Here is an 18,567-nt window from a genome sequence, read left to right as displayed (position 1 = left end):
GGCATCATCATATACAGCAATCATCCCTTCATGAACTTCTTTTTTTCCTTTGTAAAGGAATTTAAGTCACAAAACGAAGTTAGAAATCCCTCCCTTCCTTTGCAGGGCTGCACTGTACTGCACTGTACTGTACTGCACTGTACTGTACTGTACTGTACTGTACTGTACTTGCCATCCTGTTGCTTGCAGAGTTTTCATCAGAACAAACTTCTCCAGAAGAACTCTGCTCTCTTAACACTGACAGAACATGGCTGGGGTAGATAAATTTATGGAACACCCCTCATAGAGCGCACTCAGTTAGAAAACAGAAAACGATAAAAATAAAAATAAATAATCATACGGATTTAAACGTCTCTCTTGGTGTGAAGGGGTTAATGCCGCTTTGCCTTCTTCTTTGTTGTCTAGCTGGAGGCTGAAACATATATGGAAGTCTGGAATAAAAACCTATTTCCATTGCGATGAAGTAATTCATCAAATCATAGAAAAAAAATCGGTAGATGCGGACTTACGTATGCTCTACTAGGCCTGGGGATCTGGAACCGTACGGACTGTGATTACTGCACATTACTAGGAGTTTGGTGGATTGCCATGCAGTGGGACATTTCCTTTTTTTATTCCATTTTTTTTTTTTTTTAATATATATTATATTTATATATTTAAAATATATATTATATATACATTTTTGTTTATTTTTTTGTTGTTGTTGTGTTCATAAAGCCAAAGCAGGCAGACATACAATTTCCAGCACCCGCAGAGCATAGCATTAGCGATTATATCACATCGCTGCACTTAGCAATATTGCAAACAAGCAAGCTGAAAGCAACAAAAAACAAAACAAAAAAAAGTCTTCCTTACATTATGCAGAGCCAGGACTGCTGATACTGAATGCCCATGGTCGTGGCCGACACCCCTTGAATCGTGTCAGAAAGCAGATGTACTGTAAGAAAGAATGACAAAAAATAAATACAAATACAAATAAAAACCATCTACATTCCCCCCCCATCTAGAGGACTCCACGGTGCAGGACCGCCCATTACTATGTGTGGTGCATGGCGCGCTGGGAGCCATGAAGGCAGCATTGTGCGGAGGACACAACTTTTATTATGTAAGGCTTTTGGACGGGATTTATGTAACTATTTCCACCGCTCGCTCAGGCCACAACTCTTCAGCAGCAGGAGGGAAAGAAAAAAAAAAAAAGTGCCAAAAATGTCGAAATTGGAAAATCCCCAAAACACAAGATTTCTGCAGTTGGGTGCGTGAAACTCGCATAGTAAAAAGGGACTGGAAAAGTTTCAATGGCTGCAGGCGATATTTTTATATTCCTACAGTCTATATTTACAAGGGGATAATGACACGAGGCCGCGCCAGGGAGAAACCATGTAATCATCTCACACTGGGCACAAAAAGGAGACTGAAGAGGCAAGAAGGGTTTTTGTAAGAAAAAAATAATAATAATGGAGAGATCTAGGGTTGTAGAGTTTGGGGAAGATCATCGTAAGTCTGTGTGTGGGAGGAAACACATACAAAACACAGAGAGAACATACGAACTCCTTGCAGATGTTGTCCTTGGTGGGATTTGAACCCAGGACCCCTAACCACTTAGCCACCGTGCTACCCCAAACATCTTGGTCCTAAAAAGATTCCATAATGAAAAGCAATTTACGTTACAGCCTCCATAGAATTGGACTCTAGTAGCACTACATGGGAAGCCTCCACATTTGGTGGAGGATGCGGGCACGAGAGGATTTCCTCAGTAACGCAGACATCAAGCTTGGTTCTTCCACGTGAATATCTTTACACCGAACAAAAGCTGCAGCAAAATCAGAAGCAGCAAGTACAGAGATGGATTTTGCTCTTGAAACGGTGAGATTAATCAGCACGTTTTGTCAAAAACGAAGAAGGGAACTGATACAAGGTCAGAAGGCAAGAGTAGATCGAGAAGAAATGCAGAACAGATGAAGCGGAGCTGTGCGGCCTTGGTGACACAGGGATTTACTCTGCGGTGCACAGCAGGCACATGCTCGCACTCCCCGGCAGCCATACAGTGGAGACACATGCTCGCACTCCCCGGCAGCCATACAGTGGAGACACATGCTCGCACTCCCCGGCAGCCATACAGTGGAGACACATGCTCGCGCTCCCCGGCAGCCATACAGTGGAGACACATGCTCGCGCTCCCCGGCAGCCATACAGTGGAGACACATGCTCGCGCTCCCCGGCAGCCATACAGTGGAGACACATGCTCGCGCTCCCCGGCAGCCATACAGTGGAGACACATGCTCGCACTCCCCGGCAGCCATACAGTGGAGACACATGCTCGCACTCCCCGGCAGCCATACAGCGCAGGACGCACACGCTCGCACTCCCCGGCAGCCATACAGTGGAGACACATGCTCGCACTCCCCGGCAGCCATACAGTGGAGACACATGCTCGCGCTCCCCGGCAGCCATACAGTGGAGACACATGCTCGCGCTCCCCGGCAGCCATACAGTGGAGACACATGCTCGCACTCCCCGGCAGCCATACAGTGGAGACACATGCTCGCACTCCCCGGCAGCCATACAGCGCAGGACGCACACGCTCACACTCCCCGGCAGCCATACAGCGCAGGACGCACACGCTCACACTCCCCGGCAGCCATACAGTGGAGACACATGCTCGCACTCCCCGGCAGCCATACAGCGCAGGACGCACACGCTCACACTCCCCGGCACCCACATGCTCGCACTCCCCGGCAGCCATACAGCGCAGGACGCACATATTCGCACTCGCCAGCAGCCATACAGTGGAGACACATGCTCGCACTCCCCGGCAGCCATACAGTGGAGACACATGCTCGTACTCCCCGGCAGCCATACAGTGGAGACACATGCTCGCACTCCCCGGCAGCCATACAGTGGAGACACATGCTCGCACTCCCCGGCAGCCATACAGTGGAGACACATGCTCGCTCTCCCCGGCAGCCATACAGTGGAGACACATGCTCGCACTCCCCGGCAGCCATACAGCGCAGGACGCACACGCTCGCACTCCCCGGCAGCCATACAGTGGAGACACATGCTCGCACTCCCCGGCAGCCATACAGCGCAGGACGCACACGCTCACACTCCCCGGCAGCCATACAGCGCAGGACGCACACGCTCACACTCCCCGGCAGCCAGACAGTGGAGACACATGCTCGCACTCCCCGGCAGCCATACAGCGCAGGACGCACACGCTCACACTCCCCGGCACCCACATGCTCGCACTCCCCGGCAGCCATACAGCGCAGGACGCACATATTCGCACTCCCCAGCAGCCATACAGTGGAGACACATGCTCGCACTCCCCGGCAGCCATACAGTGGAGACACATGCTCGCACTCCCCGGCAGCCATACAGTGGAGACACATGCTCGCACTCCCCGGCAGCCATACAGTGGAGACACATGCTCGCTCTCCCCGGCAGCCATACAGTGCAGACACATGCTCGCTCTCCCCGGCAGCCATACAGTGCAGACACATGCTCGCACTCCCCGGTAGCCATACAGCGCAGGACGCACATGCTCGCACTCCCCGGCAGCCATACAGTGCAGGACGCACACGCTCGCACTCCCCGGTAGCCATACAGTGGAGACACATGCTCGCACTCCACGGCAGCCATACAGTGGAGACACATGCTCGCACTCCACGGCAGCCATACAGTGGAGACACATGCTCGCACTCCACGGCAGCCATACAGTGCAGGACGCACACGCTCGCACTCCCCGGTAGCCATACAGTGGAGACACATGCTCGCACTCCCCGGTAGCCATACAGCGCAGGACGCACATGCTCGCACTCCCCGGCAGCCATACGGCGCAGGAGGCACATGCTCGCACTCCCCGGCAGCCATACAGCGCAGGACGCACACGCTCGCACTCCCCGGTAGCCATACGGCGCAGGAGGCACATGCTCGCACTCCCCGGCAGCCATACAGCGCAGGACGCACACGCTCGCACTCCCCGGTAGCCATACGGCGCAGGAGGCACGTGCTTCCTTTCCTATGTCAATAAGGTTATTGCCTAGTCAGACAAACTGCAACAGCTGCTTCACCTCAGCCGGAGCTGGAAGGAATTAGATCGAGTCTCTAGGGCCAATGAGTCACCTAACAAATATTCAAGAAGGAAGAAAACAAGAGGCTAATTGGCATTTGAACCTACGGCCCATCAGCCGCACCGAGCGTTGCCTTTACAAGGAGTAAACACGGGAATCGGGCAAGTTTATTATTACCGTTTCTCGCTCTCCTTCCAAATATGTTGTAACCCAGATGATAAAAAAAAGTGCATGAGAAGCAGATTGTTCTATCTGGCCATTGTACAGCCATATTGTGCAATGTGTCAGAAGAAATGCAAGTCAGGGGCAAAGATATAACCCCCCCTCAGACAGCGCGGCACCAAAAGGGCACCATTGGGCAATAGGACAAGAACCTCTCCCTTGTAGAACATACTGCTCACAGATGTGTCTTACATACTGTACCTCCATGTGAAGAAGGGAGATCAGTACCGGCAAGGGAGCCTGTGATACCGGCCTATAGACCAGCGGCAGCAAGGAGCCTCAGAGCCTGTGATACCGGCCTATAGACCAGTGGCAGCAAGGAGCCTCAAAGCCTGTGATACCGGCCTATAGACCAGCGGCAGCAATGAGCCTCAGAGCCTGTGACACCGGCCTATAGACCAGCGGCAGCAAGGAGCCTCAGAGCCTGTGACACCGGCCTATAGACCAGCGGCAGCAAGGAGCCTCAGAGCCTGTGACACCGGTCTATAGACAAGCAGCAGCAAGGAGCCTCAGAGCCTGTGATACCGGCCTATAGACCAGCGGCAGCAAGGAGCCTCAGAGCCTGTGACACCGGCCTATAGACCAGCGGCAGCAAGGAGCCTCAGAGCCTGTGACACCGGTCTATAGACAAGCAGCAGCAAGGAGCCTCCAAGCCTGTGATACCGGCCTATAGACAAGCAGCAGCAAGGAGCCTCCGAGCCTGTGATACCGGCCTATAGACAAGCAGCAGCAAGGAGCCTCCGAGCCTGTGATACCAGCCTATAGACAAGCAGCAGCAAGGAGCCTCAGCCTGTGATACCGGCCTATAGACCGGCAGCAGCAAGGAGCCTCAGCCTGTGATACCGGCCTATAAACCAGAAGCAGCAAGGAGCCTCAGCCTGTGATACCGGCCTATAAACCAGAAGCAGCAAGGAGCCTCTGCCTGTGCTACCGGCCTATAAACCAGAAGCAGCAAGGAGCCTCTGCCTGTGCTACCGGCCTATAAACCAGAAGCAGCAAGGAGCCTCTGCCTGTGATACCGGCCTATAGACCGGCAGCAGCAAGGAGCCTCTGAGGTGAAAACATGGAGTTAGGACTTCCAAGCTTGGGAAGAACCATTTGTCATGTGCCAAGAAGTTGGGAGTTTTTTCCCCCCTCTATCACTACTCAATAATAAGAGGAGGGGAGGGAACACAGTAAGACTATATGCCGCATAACGAGACCCTTCCGTACCATTCCCTTCCCTCGGAGAGCCAGCGTCTGTGAATAATGTACCCATTATTTTGTCAAAGTTACAGCTGGGATCGATGTTCTCTGGTTCTTCCACATAGTGCTTGAGCATTTCCCGCAGGACGTCATCCAGGGAGGTCGCCGTCTCGTCCAGTATAATGCTGGCTTTGGCAAGGAAACCATCCAGGTCCCGATGAGCCCTCACCTCCTCTTCAAAATTTTTTAACTTTAGATACTGGAGAAAGAAAAAACAAAACGGGGAAGAGATCATCACCTGACGAGACAAGGAGAAAAGTTACTCGAAACCAATCACTATCTGCACTGGAGACCTGGCAGCGCCCATCAGATATAAGAGGTGCCCCATAAAGACAACCCCGGCCCAAATCACCTAGATGCCCAATCCTCTTCTACCCAGCCAATCTTGCAATCCTCACACCAGCCACTGGGGCTTTTTTTAGGCTCAAACTTCCTGTGGTTTCAGGAAACTCATGAACATTAGCAGCAATGAGCAGACTCCGCCCCTATTTGTATTGAAGCTCCTAATGAGCATGTGCAAAAGTCACTGTGAAGAGAGAGGGAGCAGGGGAGCTGTGACACCACCTATTGTGATTGGTGGATCCTGTGTTATCTACTGTATATAGAGGTGTTATCAGTCACTGAACGGAGGGAGGAGGAGGTGAGCAGTCACCCTAAATACGATGATGCCAGGTGAGGGCCGGCTACTGATGGTATCTATGGTCGACCTGGTCTGCTCTTCTTGATGCTTCAGACTGACGGCGCCCGGCATTGTTTGGTCTCCGACTGGTTTGTAAATGAGAAGTGCTGTGAGATCTAAACTGCCAGATAATTTAATAAAGGAGAAGCATCTTTTGGCGGTTGCCAGTATTTATGCAAGGGATTGAGTGTAGCCGCGGGGCTGTGCGGCCTCGATCTGCTCGGTACAAAGAGATGGGTTTAATTAAGATGAATTCCACATTCTGAAGATCATGTCTAAGAGGGACGGCAACGAGAGAGAGAACAAAACCACTGAAGTCATAAAACCTCATTGTAGACTGGCTCTGTAACATCAACAAGTCAACAACACGGGCTCTGCTTCGTTAGGTCAGCGGAGGGAGGAACTGTCAGATCAGGACCTGCCCCGCTGGGCCATAGGGGACTCTCCTCCTCTCCTATAGGGGCACACAGCCCGGAAAGCGGCAAAAGGGACACTCTGACCGATGGGATCAGGGGCTTAGCATCGTTGTCGTCCCCCCACCAACCCCAACAGCAATACAATGTGTCTAAAAAGTCTAATGTGAATATTGGGGGGGAGTCTCCCGACCGTTCCCCGAGAGATGGGACTTGTTGGATTGCAACAGTCTATGCAATTGTGAATGGTGGATCCTATGTTATCAATCATGCCTCTGATGATAAGAAGCCTGCTGAAAACTCTTAAAAATCTATTTGTTTGGGGGGAGGGGCGATGAACAGAGACATTAGCCAGTGTGGAAATTGCAAGATTACCAATTTTATTTAAAGATTGTGATATAAAAGAAAAATCTAAAATATTGCCAAAAATTGGCAATTGGAGATTGTGACGGCAAAAATTTGATTTATACAAAAGGCCATCTTCAGATGATCGCTTCCCTCTAATCAGACACCAAATATAAAGTCCCAGATATCCCCTTTATCAGTGTTCAGACTCCTCTGATGGTGGCCTAGCCCCCCGAAGAAAAAAAAAAAAAAAAGACAGGGCGCTCAAATTCTTCGCCCCCGTTTCATAAAATGCGATTTCCCTGAACAATAATGTAAGGTGCATGCCCAGCTTTACGTGCCAGCAAGGGATTAGTACTGACTAGAGGGCTAGGATTACTTAAGGGTTCACTTACTTTTCTGGAGGTGTGCAGCAGTACGCAGCCATTGCAGTCGTCTTCTTCTGGAGAAAAATAAAGGCAAATTAGTCACGTTCATCAAAAGTCACAACATCAAAATGGTGGAGAGGAGAACGCCAGAGGATGATCGCCGAGCGCTAGGGCCGCCCGCCAGGGCAAACACCGGCCCGCCAGGGCAAAAGCCCGCCCGCCAGGGCAAACACCGGCCCACCAGGGCAAAAGCCCGCCCGCCAGGGCAAACGCCTGCTGCTGCAGGTCTCCCATTGAACCCCATTACTTTGCTTTTTCTGTGGGGTGTTTCTGCTGTCAACTATCTGGATATTATTAGGAATAACAACACTGACCAGAATGCAAATAATGAAAGGATTGAACAAGCAAGGGATGCTGGGAGGATTAAACTTTGAAATTTGCAGAATTATGAATGCAGCTCAGGAGTATAATGCACCCTATAAGTATCAAGAGCAGAAATGAGCAGAGCGACAAACGGACCGGGACAGCCAAAGGGCTAAATGTAGCGGTACCCTGCACAGCACACAGCCCCACCACCCTGCACAGCACACAGCCCCACCACCCTGCACACCACACAGCCCCACCACCCTGCACACCACACAGCCCCACCACCCTGCACACCACACAGCCCCACCACCCTGCACACCACACAGCCCCACCACCCTGCACACCACACAGCCCCACCACCCTGCACACCACACAGCCCCACCACCCTGCACAGCACACAGCCCCACCACCCTGCACAGCACACAGCCCCACCACCCTGCACAGCACACAGCCCCACCACCCTGCACAGCACACAGCCCCACCACCCTGCACAGCACACAGCCCCACCACCCTGCACACCACACAGCCCCACCACCCTGCACACCACACAGCCCCACCACCCTGCACACCACACAGCCCCACCACCCTGCACACCACACAGCCCCACCACCCTGCACACCACACAGCCCCACCACCCTGCACACCACACAGCCCCACCACCCTGCACACCACACAGCCCCACCACCCTGCACACCACACAGCCCCACCACCCTGCACACCACACAGCCCCACCACCCTGCACACCACACAGCCCCACCACCCTGCACACCACACAGCCCCACCACCCTGCACACCACACAGCCCCACCACCCTGCACACCACACAGCCCCACCACCCTGCACAGCACACAGCCCCACCACCCTGCACACCACACAGCCCCACCACCCTGCACAGCACACAGCCCCACCACCCTGCACAGCACACAGCCCCACCACCCTGCACAGCACACAGCCCCACCACCCTGCACAGCACACAGCCCCACCACCCTGCACAGCACACAGCCCCACCACCCTGCACAGCACACAGCCCCACCACCCTGCACAGCACACAGCCCCACCACCCTGCACAGCACACAGCTCCACCACCCTGCACAGCACACAGCTCCACCACCCTGCACCGCACACAGCCCCACCACCCTGCACCGCACACAGCCCCACCACCCTGCACAGCACACAGCCCCACCACCCTGCACAGCACACAGCCCCACCACCCTGCACAGCACACAGCCCCACCACCCTGCACCGCACACAGCCCCACCACCCTGCACCGCACACAGCCCCACCACCCTGCACCGCACACAGCCCCACCACCCTGCACCGCACACAGCCCCACCACCCTGCACCGCACACAGCCCCACCACCCTGCACCGCACACAGCCCCACCACCCTGCACCGCACACAGCCCCACCACCCTGCACAGCACACAGCCCCACCACCCTGCACAGCACACAGCCCCACCACCCTGCACAGCACACAGCCCCACCACCCTGCACAGCACACAGCCCCACCACCCTGCACAGCACACAGCCCCACCACCCTGCACAGCACACAGCCCCACCACCCTGCACAGCACACAGCCCCACCACCCTGCACAGCACACAGCCCCACCACCCTGCACAGCACACAGCCCCACCACCCTGCACAGCACACAGCCCCACCACCCTGCACAGCACACAGCCCCACCACCCTGCACAGCACACAGCCCCACCACCCTGCACAGCACACAGCCCCACCACCCTGCACAGCACACAGCCCCACCACCCTGCACAGCACACAGCCCCACCACCCTGCACAGCACACAGCCCCAGTGGAGTATAATACAGGATGAAACTCAGGATCAGTACAGGATCAGTAATGTAATGTATTTACACAGTGACTACACCAGCAGAATAGTGAGTGCAGCTCTGGAGTATAATACACGATGTAACTCAGGATCAGTAATGTAATGTATGTGCACAGTGACTGCACCAGCAGAATAGTGAGTGCAGCTCTGGAGTATAATACAGGATGTAACTCAGGATCAGTACAGGATCAGTAATGTAATGTATGTACACACTGACTGCACCAGCAGAATAGTGAGTGCAGCTCTGGAGTATAATACAGGATGTAACTCAGGATCAGTACAGGATCAGTAATGTAATGTATGTACACACTGACTGCACCAGCAGAATAGTGAGTGCAGCTCTGGAGTATAATACAGGATGTAACTCAGGATCAGTACAGGATCAGTAATGTAATGTATTTACACAGTGACTGCACCAGCAGAATAGTGAGTGCAGCTCTGGGGTATAATACAGGATATAACTCAGGATCAGTAATGTAATGTATGTACACAGTGACTGCACCAGCAGAATAGTGAGTGCAGCTCTGAAGTATAATGCAGAATGTAACTCAGGATCAGTAATATAATGTATGTACACAGTGACTGCACCAGCAGAATAGTGAGTGCAGCTCTGAAGTATAATGCAGAATGTAACTCAGGATCAGTAATATAATGTATGTACACAGTGACTGCACCAGCAGAATAGTGAGTGCAGCTCTGAAGTATAATGCAGAATGTAACTCAGGATCAGTAATATAATGTATGTACACAGTGACTGCACCAGCAGAATAGTGAGTGCAGCTCTGAAGTATAATGCAGAATGTAACTCAGGATCAGTAATATAATGTATGTACACAGTGACTGCACCAGCAGAATAGTGAGTGCAGCTCTGGAGTATAATACAGGATGTAACTCAGGATCAGTAATGTAATGTATGTACACAGTGACTGCACCAGCAGAATAGTGAGCGCAGCTCTGGGGTATAATACAGGATGTAACTCAGGATCAGTACAGGATCAGTAATGTAATGCATGTACAAAGTGACTGCACCAGCAGAATAGTGAGTGCAGCTCTGGGGTATAATACAGGATGTAACTCAGGATCAGTACAGGATCAGTAATGTAATGTATGTACACAGTGACTGCACCAGCAGAATAGTGAGTGCAGCTCTGGAATATAATTCAGGATTTAACTCAGGATCAGTACAGGATCAGTAATGTAAAGTATGTACACAGTGACTGCGCCAGCAGAATAGTGAGTGCAGCTCTGGGGTATAATACAGGGTGTAACTCAGGATCAGTAATGTAATGTATGTCCACAGTGACTGCACCAGCAGAATAATGAGTGCAGCTCTGGAGTATAATACAGGATGTAACTCAGGATCAGTAATGCAATGTATGTACACAGTGACTGCACCAGCAGAATAGTGAGTGCAGCTCTGGAGTATAATACAGGATGTAACTCAGGATCAGTAATGTAATGTATGTACACAGTGACTGCACCAGCAGAATAGCGAGTGCTGCTCTGGGGTATGTAATATTCCATGTGCTGTGTCTATATAACACAGGGAATGGACCCTTATGATGACATACATCTGATGCACCCTGGACAGTAATAATCACACACTGATGTAAAGTGTCGTCTTCCACAGGTCACAAATCAAACAATCCCCATGAAACCATAGAACTGAACGCCCTGTAAAGATAATTGGGGTGACTTCCCCGTGACCCCGGCGCCCGCTCCCCCGCGCTCAGTAATGGGCCTTGTATTGGTCACACTCCTCCTGCAGGTGGGAATACATAGCAGCGGCTGCAGGGCTGTGATCTCTGGGACGGTGATCATTCTCGCCCACACAGGCGGGTGCAGGACTTGGCGCTGGCACAGCTGCCCCATCTGCTAATATATGGCGGTGCCAGGCCGGGCACCAACACCAGACACATCCTGACACCATCAGCCCCACAAAGTCTGCGCCCGCCATAAAATGCGCAGGTCACATGTATGCCGCTATACACTGGCCCACCATTACTGCAAGATGCCCTCGGCGGGAACTTCTGTTACACCCCCACATGGTGTATGGCCATATAGTGCACAAATACCTATACAGAGCTGGATACATGACTATGTCTAAGTAACTGGAAAATAACGCTCTCCCCGGGGGGTCACCACCCAGCTTTCCCCGAAACAGACGAGTAATATATAAGGTCGTGAGCTGCCCCCCGGGGTTCTCCTCTGTCACCTCTATCTCAGGACTTGCACTGCAGAGCGGCATTAATAGGAGAGCTGGAAGGGTCGCCACCACCGCTATCAGCACAGGAAGCCATACTGAGACCCTCGTACAGCTTCAAAGCCCCGAGCAGAAGTTACGGGGGGTGAGGCCGCCCGGGCATTGTGTAGCCGGGTCATCAACAAGGGCGGCATTACTGTGAGGAAGCGGCACTATTGTGTGTGCTGCGCTCCACACCGCCGGCCGCGGCACAAGGTGCCCCCGGGAGTCAGACGCTCCAGCCCTCATGTGTGTCTGTACCTATGAAAATCCCTGGTGGTCCAGGGAGAGGAGTGTGTGGGAGGATGGGAGGGGGGGGGGTTAATTTTAAAAGTTCCCTGGTGATCTTGGGCGTGAAAGTGAAAGAATTAGCTGCAAGTTCCCTGGTGGTCTACAGCAGTGAGGGGCAGCTGTAAATTCTTTGATGTTCTAGGGGTGCAGTGAAAGGCTAGTTGTATATTCCCTGGTGGTCGAGGGGTGCAGTGAATGGCTAGTTGTATATTCCCTGGTGGTCGAGGGGTGCAGTGAAAGGCTAGTTGTATATTCCCTGGTGGTCGAGGGGTGCAGTGAAAGGCTAGTTGTATATTCCCTGGTGGTCGAGGGGTGCAGTGAATGGCTAGTTGTATATTCCCTGGTGGTCGAGGGGTGCAGTGAAAGGCTAGTTGTATATTCCCTGGTGGTCTAGGGGTGCAGTGAAAGGCTAGTTGTATATTCCCTGGTGGTCTAGGGGTGCAGTGAAAGGCTAGTTGTATATTCCCTGGTGGTCTAGGGGTGCAGTGAAAGGCTAGTTGTATATTCCCTGGTGGTCTAGGGGTGCAGTGAAAGGCTAGTTGTATATTCCCTGGTGATCGAGGGGTGCAGTGAATGGCTAGTTGTATATTCCCTGGTGATCGAGGGGTGCAGTGAAAGGCTAGTTGTATATTCCCTGGTGGTCTAGGGGTGCCGTGAAAGGCTAGTTGTATATTCCCTGGTGGTCTAGGGGTGCCGTGAAAGGCTAGTTGTATATTCCCTGGTGGTCTACGGGTGCCGTGAAAGGCTAGTTGTATATTCCCTGGTGGTCTAGGGGTGCAGTGAAAGGCTAGTTGCATATTCCCTGGTGATCGAGGGGTGCAGTGAAAGGCTAGTTGTATATTCCCTGGTGGTCGAGGGGTGCAGTGAAAGGCTAGTTGTATATTCCCTGGTGGTCGAGGGGTGCAGTGAAAGGCTAGTTGTATATTCCCTGGTGGTCTACGGGTGCCGTGAAAGGTTAGTTGTATATTCCCTGGTGGTCGTGGGGTGCAGTAAAAGGCTAGTTGTATATTCCCTGGTGGTCGAGGGGTGCAGTGAAAGGCTAGTTGTATATTCCCTGGTGGTCGAGGGGTGCAGTGAATGGCTAGTTGTATATTCCCTGCTGGTCTAGGGGTGCAGTGAATGGCTAGTTGTATATTCCCTGGTGGTCGAGGGGTGCAGTGAAAGGCTAGTTGTATATTCCCTGGTGGTCGAGGGGTGCAGTGAATGGCTAGTTGTATATTCCCTGGTGGTCTAGGGGTGCAGTGAATGGCTAGTTGTATATTCCCTGGTGGTCTAGGGGTGCAGTGAATAGCTAGTTGTATATTCCCTGGTGGTCTAGGGGACAAGGAGATTTGGGTCATTTGTTGGCCCTGATCCTGATCTGGGACTAGAAAGCGATTTGACCAAGGGCAGTTCACCAACATCTGCTCCTCTGGACAACGCTTCCACCCAGTTGACAAGCGCAGCCTCTTGTGTGCGGGTAACAATGCGTCTGAACTTTGGGATCAGGGCCCTTTAAAAAGCCTTATTAGCATCAGCAGCTGCAGAGCATCGCGTCTGCCCACAGTCACATGTAGGACTAATGAGCTGCGCCATCAGGCAGCATTCACCCTCAGCCCCAGCACACGGGGAGCGAGATCTGATTAGCCGCCCGCCTCTGCCTCATACTATCAGCTATCTGTGCCAGTGTGCGCCTCCACCTGGCACCGCCACCGACTCCAGAGAAATACTGCATTATTTATACCAGCGAGGAGTGCCAGAGGGAAACACGAGAAAAGCCAGCAGGGAGCGTCTGCAAGATGGCACCGCCGAGGAGCCAGTGTGCAGAGCGCTGGAATGGTGGCACAGGGGAACCAGCAGTACCACCGCCAATGTGCAGGACTAATAGTGTACAGCGACTGCACCAGCAGAATAGTGAGCGCAGCTCTGGAGTATAATACAGGATGTAACTCAGGATCAGTAATGTAATGTATGTACACAGTGACTGCACCAGCAGAATGGTGAGTGCAGCTCTGGAGTATAATACAGGATGTAACTCAGGATCAGTAATGTATGTACACAGTGACTGCACCAGCAGAATAGTGAGTGCAGCTCTGGAGTATAATACTGGGGGTAACTCAGGATCAGTACAGGATCAGTAATGTAATGTATGTACACAGTGACTGCACCAGCAGAATAGTGAGTGCAGCTCTGTAGTATAATACAGGATGTAACTCCGGATCAGTACAGGATCAGTAATGTAACGTATGTACACAGTGACTGCACCAGCAGAATAGTGAGTGCAGCTCTGGAGTATAATCATAGAATCATAGAATGGTAGAGTTGGAAGGGACCTCCTGGGTCATCTGGTCCAACCCCCTGCTCAAAGCAGGATTCACTAGATCATCTCAGACAGATGTCTGTCCAGCCTCTGTTTGAAGACGTCCATTGAAGGGGAACTCACCACCTCTCGTGGCAGCCTGTTCCACTCATTAATCACCCTAACTGTCAAAAAGTTTTTTCTAATATCTAATCTGTGTCTCCTCCCATTTAGTTTCATCCCATTGTTTCTAGTCTTTCCTTGTGCAAATGAGAATAAAGATGATCCTTCTACAATGTGACAGCCCTTGACATATTTGTAGACAGCTATTAAGTCTCCTCTCAGTCTTCTTTTTTGCAAGCTAAACATTCCCAAATCCTGCAACCGTTCCTCATAGGATGTAACTCAGGATCAGTAATGTAATGTATGTACACAGTGACTGCACCAGCAGAATAGTGAGTGCAGCTCTGGAGTATAATACAGGATGTAACTCAGGATCGGTACAGGATCAGTAATGTAATGTACGTACACAGTGACTGCACCAGCAGAATAGTGAGTGCAGCTCTGGAGTATAATGCAGGATGTAACTCAGGATCAGTAATGTAATGTATGTGCACAGTGACTGCACCAGCAGAATAGTGAGTGCAGCTCTGGAGTATAATATAGGAGGTAACTCAGGATCAGTACAGGATCAGTAATGTAATGTATGTACACAGTGACTGCACCAGCAGAATAGTGAGTGCAGCTCTGGAGTATTATACAGGATGTAACTCAGGATCAGTAATGTAACGTATGTACACAGTGACTGCACCAGTAGAATAGTGAGTGCAGCTCTGGAGTATAATACAGGAGGTAACTCAGGATCAGTAATGTAATGTATGTACACAGTGACTGCACCAGCAGAATAGTGAATGCAGCTCTGGAGTATAATGCAGGATGTAACTCAGGATCAGTAATGTAATGTATGTACACAGTGACTGCTCCAGCATAATAGTGAGTGCAGCTCTGGAGTATTATACAGGATGTAACTCAGGATCAGTAATGTAATGTATGTACACAGTGACTGCACCAGCAGAATAGTGAGTGCAGCTCTGGAGTATAATACAGGATGTAACTCAGGATCAGTACAGGATCAGTAATGTAATGTATATACACAGTGACTGCACCAGTAGAATAGTGAGTGCAGCTCTGGAATATAATACAGGATGGAACTCAGGATCAGTACCAGATCAGTAATGTAATGTAATGTATGTACACAGTGACTGCACCAGCAGAATAGTGAGTGCAGCTCTGGAGGAGAATACTCAGGATCAGTAAAGTAATGATTTGTTATTATTCCTGGTGCAGGCATACTCTGTACTTTCGGATTGTGAATTATTAGTGAACCGCTCTCTTTTCTGGTACACGGGGACACGCTCTGTGCTTTTCTGTGTGATCTGGCCCCGACGTCCCCAGTTTCCCTCCTGCTGTTATATATCCAGCACAACCTGCGGACATTATGCGGGGGCCGGGTCTCGCTGGTTCCCGGAGAGGTGACATCTAATGCACAAAGGCATAAAGCACTTGGATTTGGTATTAGATTTGGCTTCATTTCTCGGTGACCCCCTCTCCCTCTGATACAGCAGCAGCTCCCCCTCCCCCACGAAGTTATGGAGGCGCAGCCCCCTCCCAACAATAGGAGCTTATGTAATACCAAGAACTATGGCTGCAGAGTCTCTGGGTAATAGGAAATAATGGCCGGCCCCTGTGTGATAATTACCACCAGCCTGCAGGGACAATGCTGTGGTTATATAACGCCGCCATATCTGCAGAATATCACTGCCTCGGCACCGCAACATGTAACACCAGGGACTGACAAGACCGCTGACGGCACAAAAGAACTTTGCGTAATTCAATAACTTTGTAATATCTCTCAGAGAAATCTGCTTCTTTCTCCACTTAGGAGCCACTTCTCCTGAACTCGTCATTCACTCCGAAATATTACAATTGATATTACATGGAAGGTAATTTTGTTATGGTTATTAAAAACAGCACTTTTGTGGACCATAGAAATTAATAGGTAATCTCACAAAAGGTGATCAAATAATCCCAATCTGTAGGGGCAGGAAATAATTAGTTTGTGCCGACATGTATCAGCCAAAAGCGCGTCAGGGACTTAGTCCCAATATGTAGTTTAGGGACAGCCTGTATATGATAGGGCAAACTTAGGTAGGGACACATGAATAGATTACTTAATGCCCACCTGTTGTTCCTATAGTAGCAGAACGGATTTTAGCCGTAACTAAACCTTAAGTGTTTCTCTTTCTTCATAGCCCTTGTTTTCTATTGAATCCATAGTGCAGGTTGAGCACGCTTACAGGCAGGAACTGTGCACCTCTTAGGGGTGTTTTTAAGCGCTCAGAGTGTTTTATTCTAACCTAGAGCAGGATTCACAGGTACATTACCAAGTACTGCTTTATAATGCCTTCCATTCTGCAGATTTCTAGTACTTGTTTTATTTCATTTCAGCCCTGTATTCACAGCTACACTGCACAGTACTGCAGTTTCATATCCTCCATGCAGCAGATTTCTAGTACATGTTATATTATGAATTCACAGCTACACTACTCAGTACTGCAGTTTCATATCCTCCATGCAGATTTCTAGTACATGTTATATTATGTATTCACAGCTACACTGCACAGTACTGCTGTTTCATATCCTCCATGCAGATTTCTAGTACATGTTATATTATGAATTCACAGCTACACTGCACAGTGCTGCAGTTTCATATCCTCCATGCAGATTTCTAGTGCATGTTATATTATGAATTCACAGCTACACTGCACAGTACTGCTGTTCAATATCCTTCATGCAGATTTCTAGTGCATGTTATATTATGAATTCACAGCTACACTGCACAGTACTGCAGTTTCATATCCTCCATGCAGCAGATTTCTAGTACATGTTATATTATGTATTCACAGCTACACTGCACAGTACTGCAGTTTCATATCCTCCATGCAGCAGATTTCTAGTGCGTTATATTATGAATTCACAGCTACACTACTCAGTACTGCAGTTTCATATCCTCCATGCAGCAGATTTCTAGTACATGTTATATTATGAATTCACAGCTACACTACTCAGTACTGCAGTTTCATATCCTCCATGCAGATTTCTAGTACATGTTATATTATGTATTCACAGCTACACTGCACAGTACTGCAGTTTCATATCCTCCATGCAGATTTCTAGTACATGTTATATTATGAATTCACAGCTACACTGCACAGTACTGCAGTTTCATATCCTCCATGCAGCAGATTTCTAGTACATGTTATATTATGAATTCACAGCTACACTGCACAGTACTGCTGTTTCATATCCTCCATGCAGATTTCTAGTACATGTTATATTATGAATTCACAGCTACACTGCACAGTACTGCTGTTTCATATCCTCCATGCAGATTTCTAGTACATGTTATATTATGAATTCACAGCTACACTGCACAGTACTGCAGTTTCATATCCTCCATGCAGATTTCTAGTGCATGTTATATTATGTATTCACAGCTACACTGCACAGTACTGCAGTTTCATATCCTCCATGCAGATTTCTAGTGCATGTTATATTATGAATTCACAGCTACACTGCACAGTACTGCAGTTTCATATCCTCCATTCTGCAGATTTCTAGTACATGTTATATTATGTATTCACAGCTACACTGCACAGTACTGCAGTTTCATATCCTCCATGCAGATTTCTAGTACATGTTATATTATGAATTCACAGCTACACTGCACAGTACTGCTGTTCAATATCCTTCATGCAGATTTCTAGTGCATGTTATATTATGAATTCACAGCTACACTGCACAGTACTGCCGTTTCATATCCTCCATGCAGATTTCTAGTGCATGTTATATTATGAATTCACAGCTACACTGCACAGTACTGCTGTTTCATATCCTCCATGCAGATTTCTAGTACATGTTATATTATGAATTCACAGCTACACTGCACAGTACTGCAGTTTCATATCCTCCATGCAGATTTCTAGTGCATGTTATATTATGTATTCACAGCTACACTACTCAGTACTGCAGTTTCATATCCTCCATGCAGATTTCTAGTGCATGTTATATTATGAATTCACAGCTACACTACTCAGTACTGCAGTTTCATATCCTCCATGCAGATTTCTAGTGCATGTTATA

At 49.9% G+C, this 18,567-nt stretch overlaps 1 protein-coding gene across 17 annotated transcripts in view; it reads right to left on the bottom strand.

Moving 5' to 3' along the window:
• The window catches only part of SLC4A11 (solute carrier family 4 member 11), a 461,140-nt gene that overhangs the window by 69,111 nt on the left and 373,462 nt on the right, over positions 1-18,567 (bottom strand). For 9 of the 17 annotated variants that reach the window (XM_073649316.1, XM_073649323.1, XM_073649348.1 and 6 more), the window contains exons 4-7: positions 7,373-7,419; positions 5,508-5,739; positions 856-937; positions 341-412 (exon numbers count right to left, since the gene is read on the bottom strand). In XM_073649316.1, coding sequence (XP_073505417.1) covers positions 341-412; positions 856-937; positions 5,508-5,739; positions 7,373-7,419 — 433 coding nt within the window. The remainder of the gene's footprint in view (positions 1-340; positions 413-855; positions 938-5,507; positions 5,740-7,372; positions 7,420-18,567) is intronic. The other 8 variants (XM_073649370.1, XM_073649400.1, XM_073649415.1 and 5 more) reach the window with 5 other exon arrangements.

This window comes from Phyllobates terribilis, unplaced genomic scaffold, assembly GCF_046119375.1.
Source record: "Phyllobates terribilis strain yellow unplaced genomic scaffold, ASM4611937v1 Scaffold_1__5_contigs__length_1240528914, whole genome shotgun sequence".
Lineage (NCBI taxonomy): Eukaryota > Metazoa > Chordata > Amphibia > Anura > Dendrobatidae > Phyllobates > Phyllobates terribilis.
Note: the sequence above shows the minus strand (reverse complement) of the source record. Positions and strands in the feature narration are given on the sequence as shown.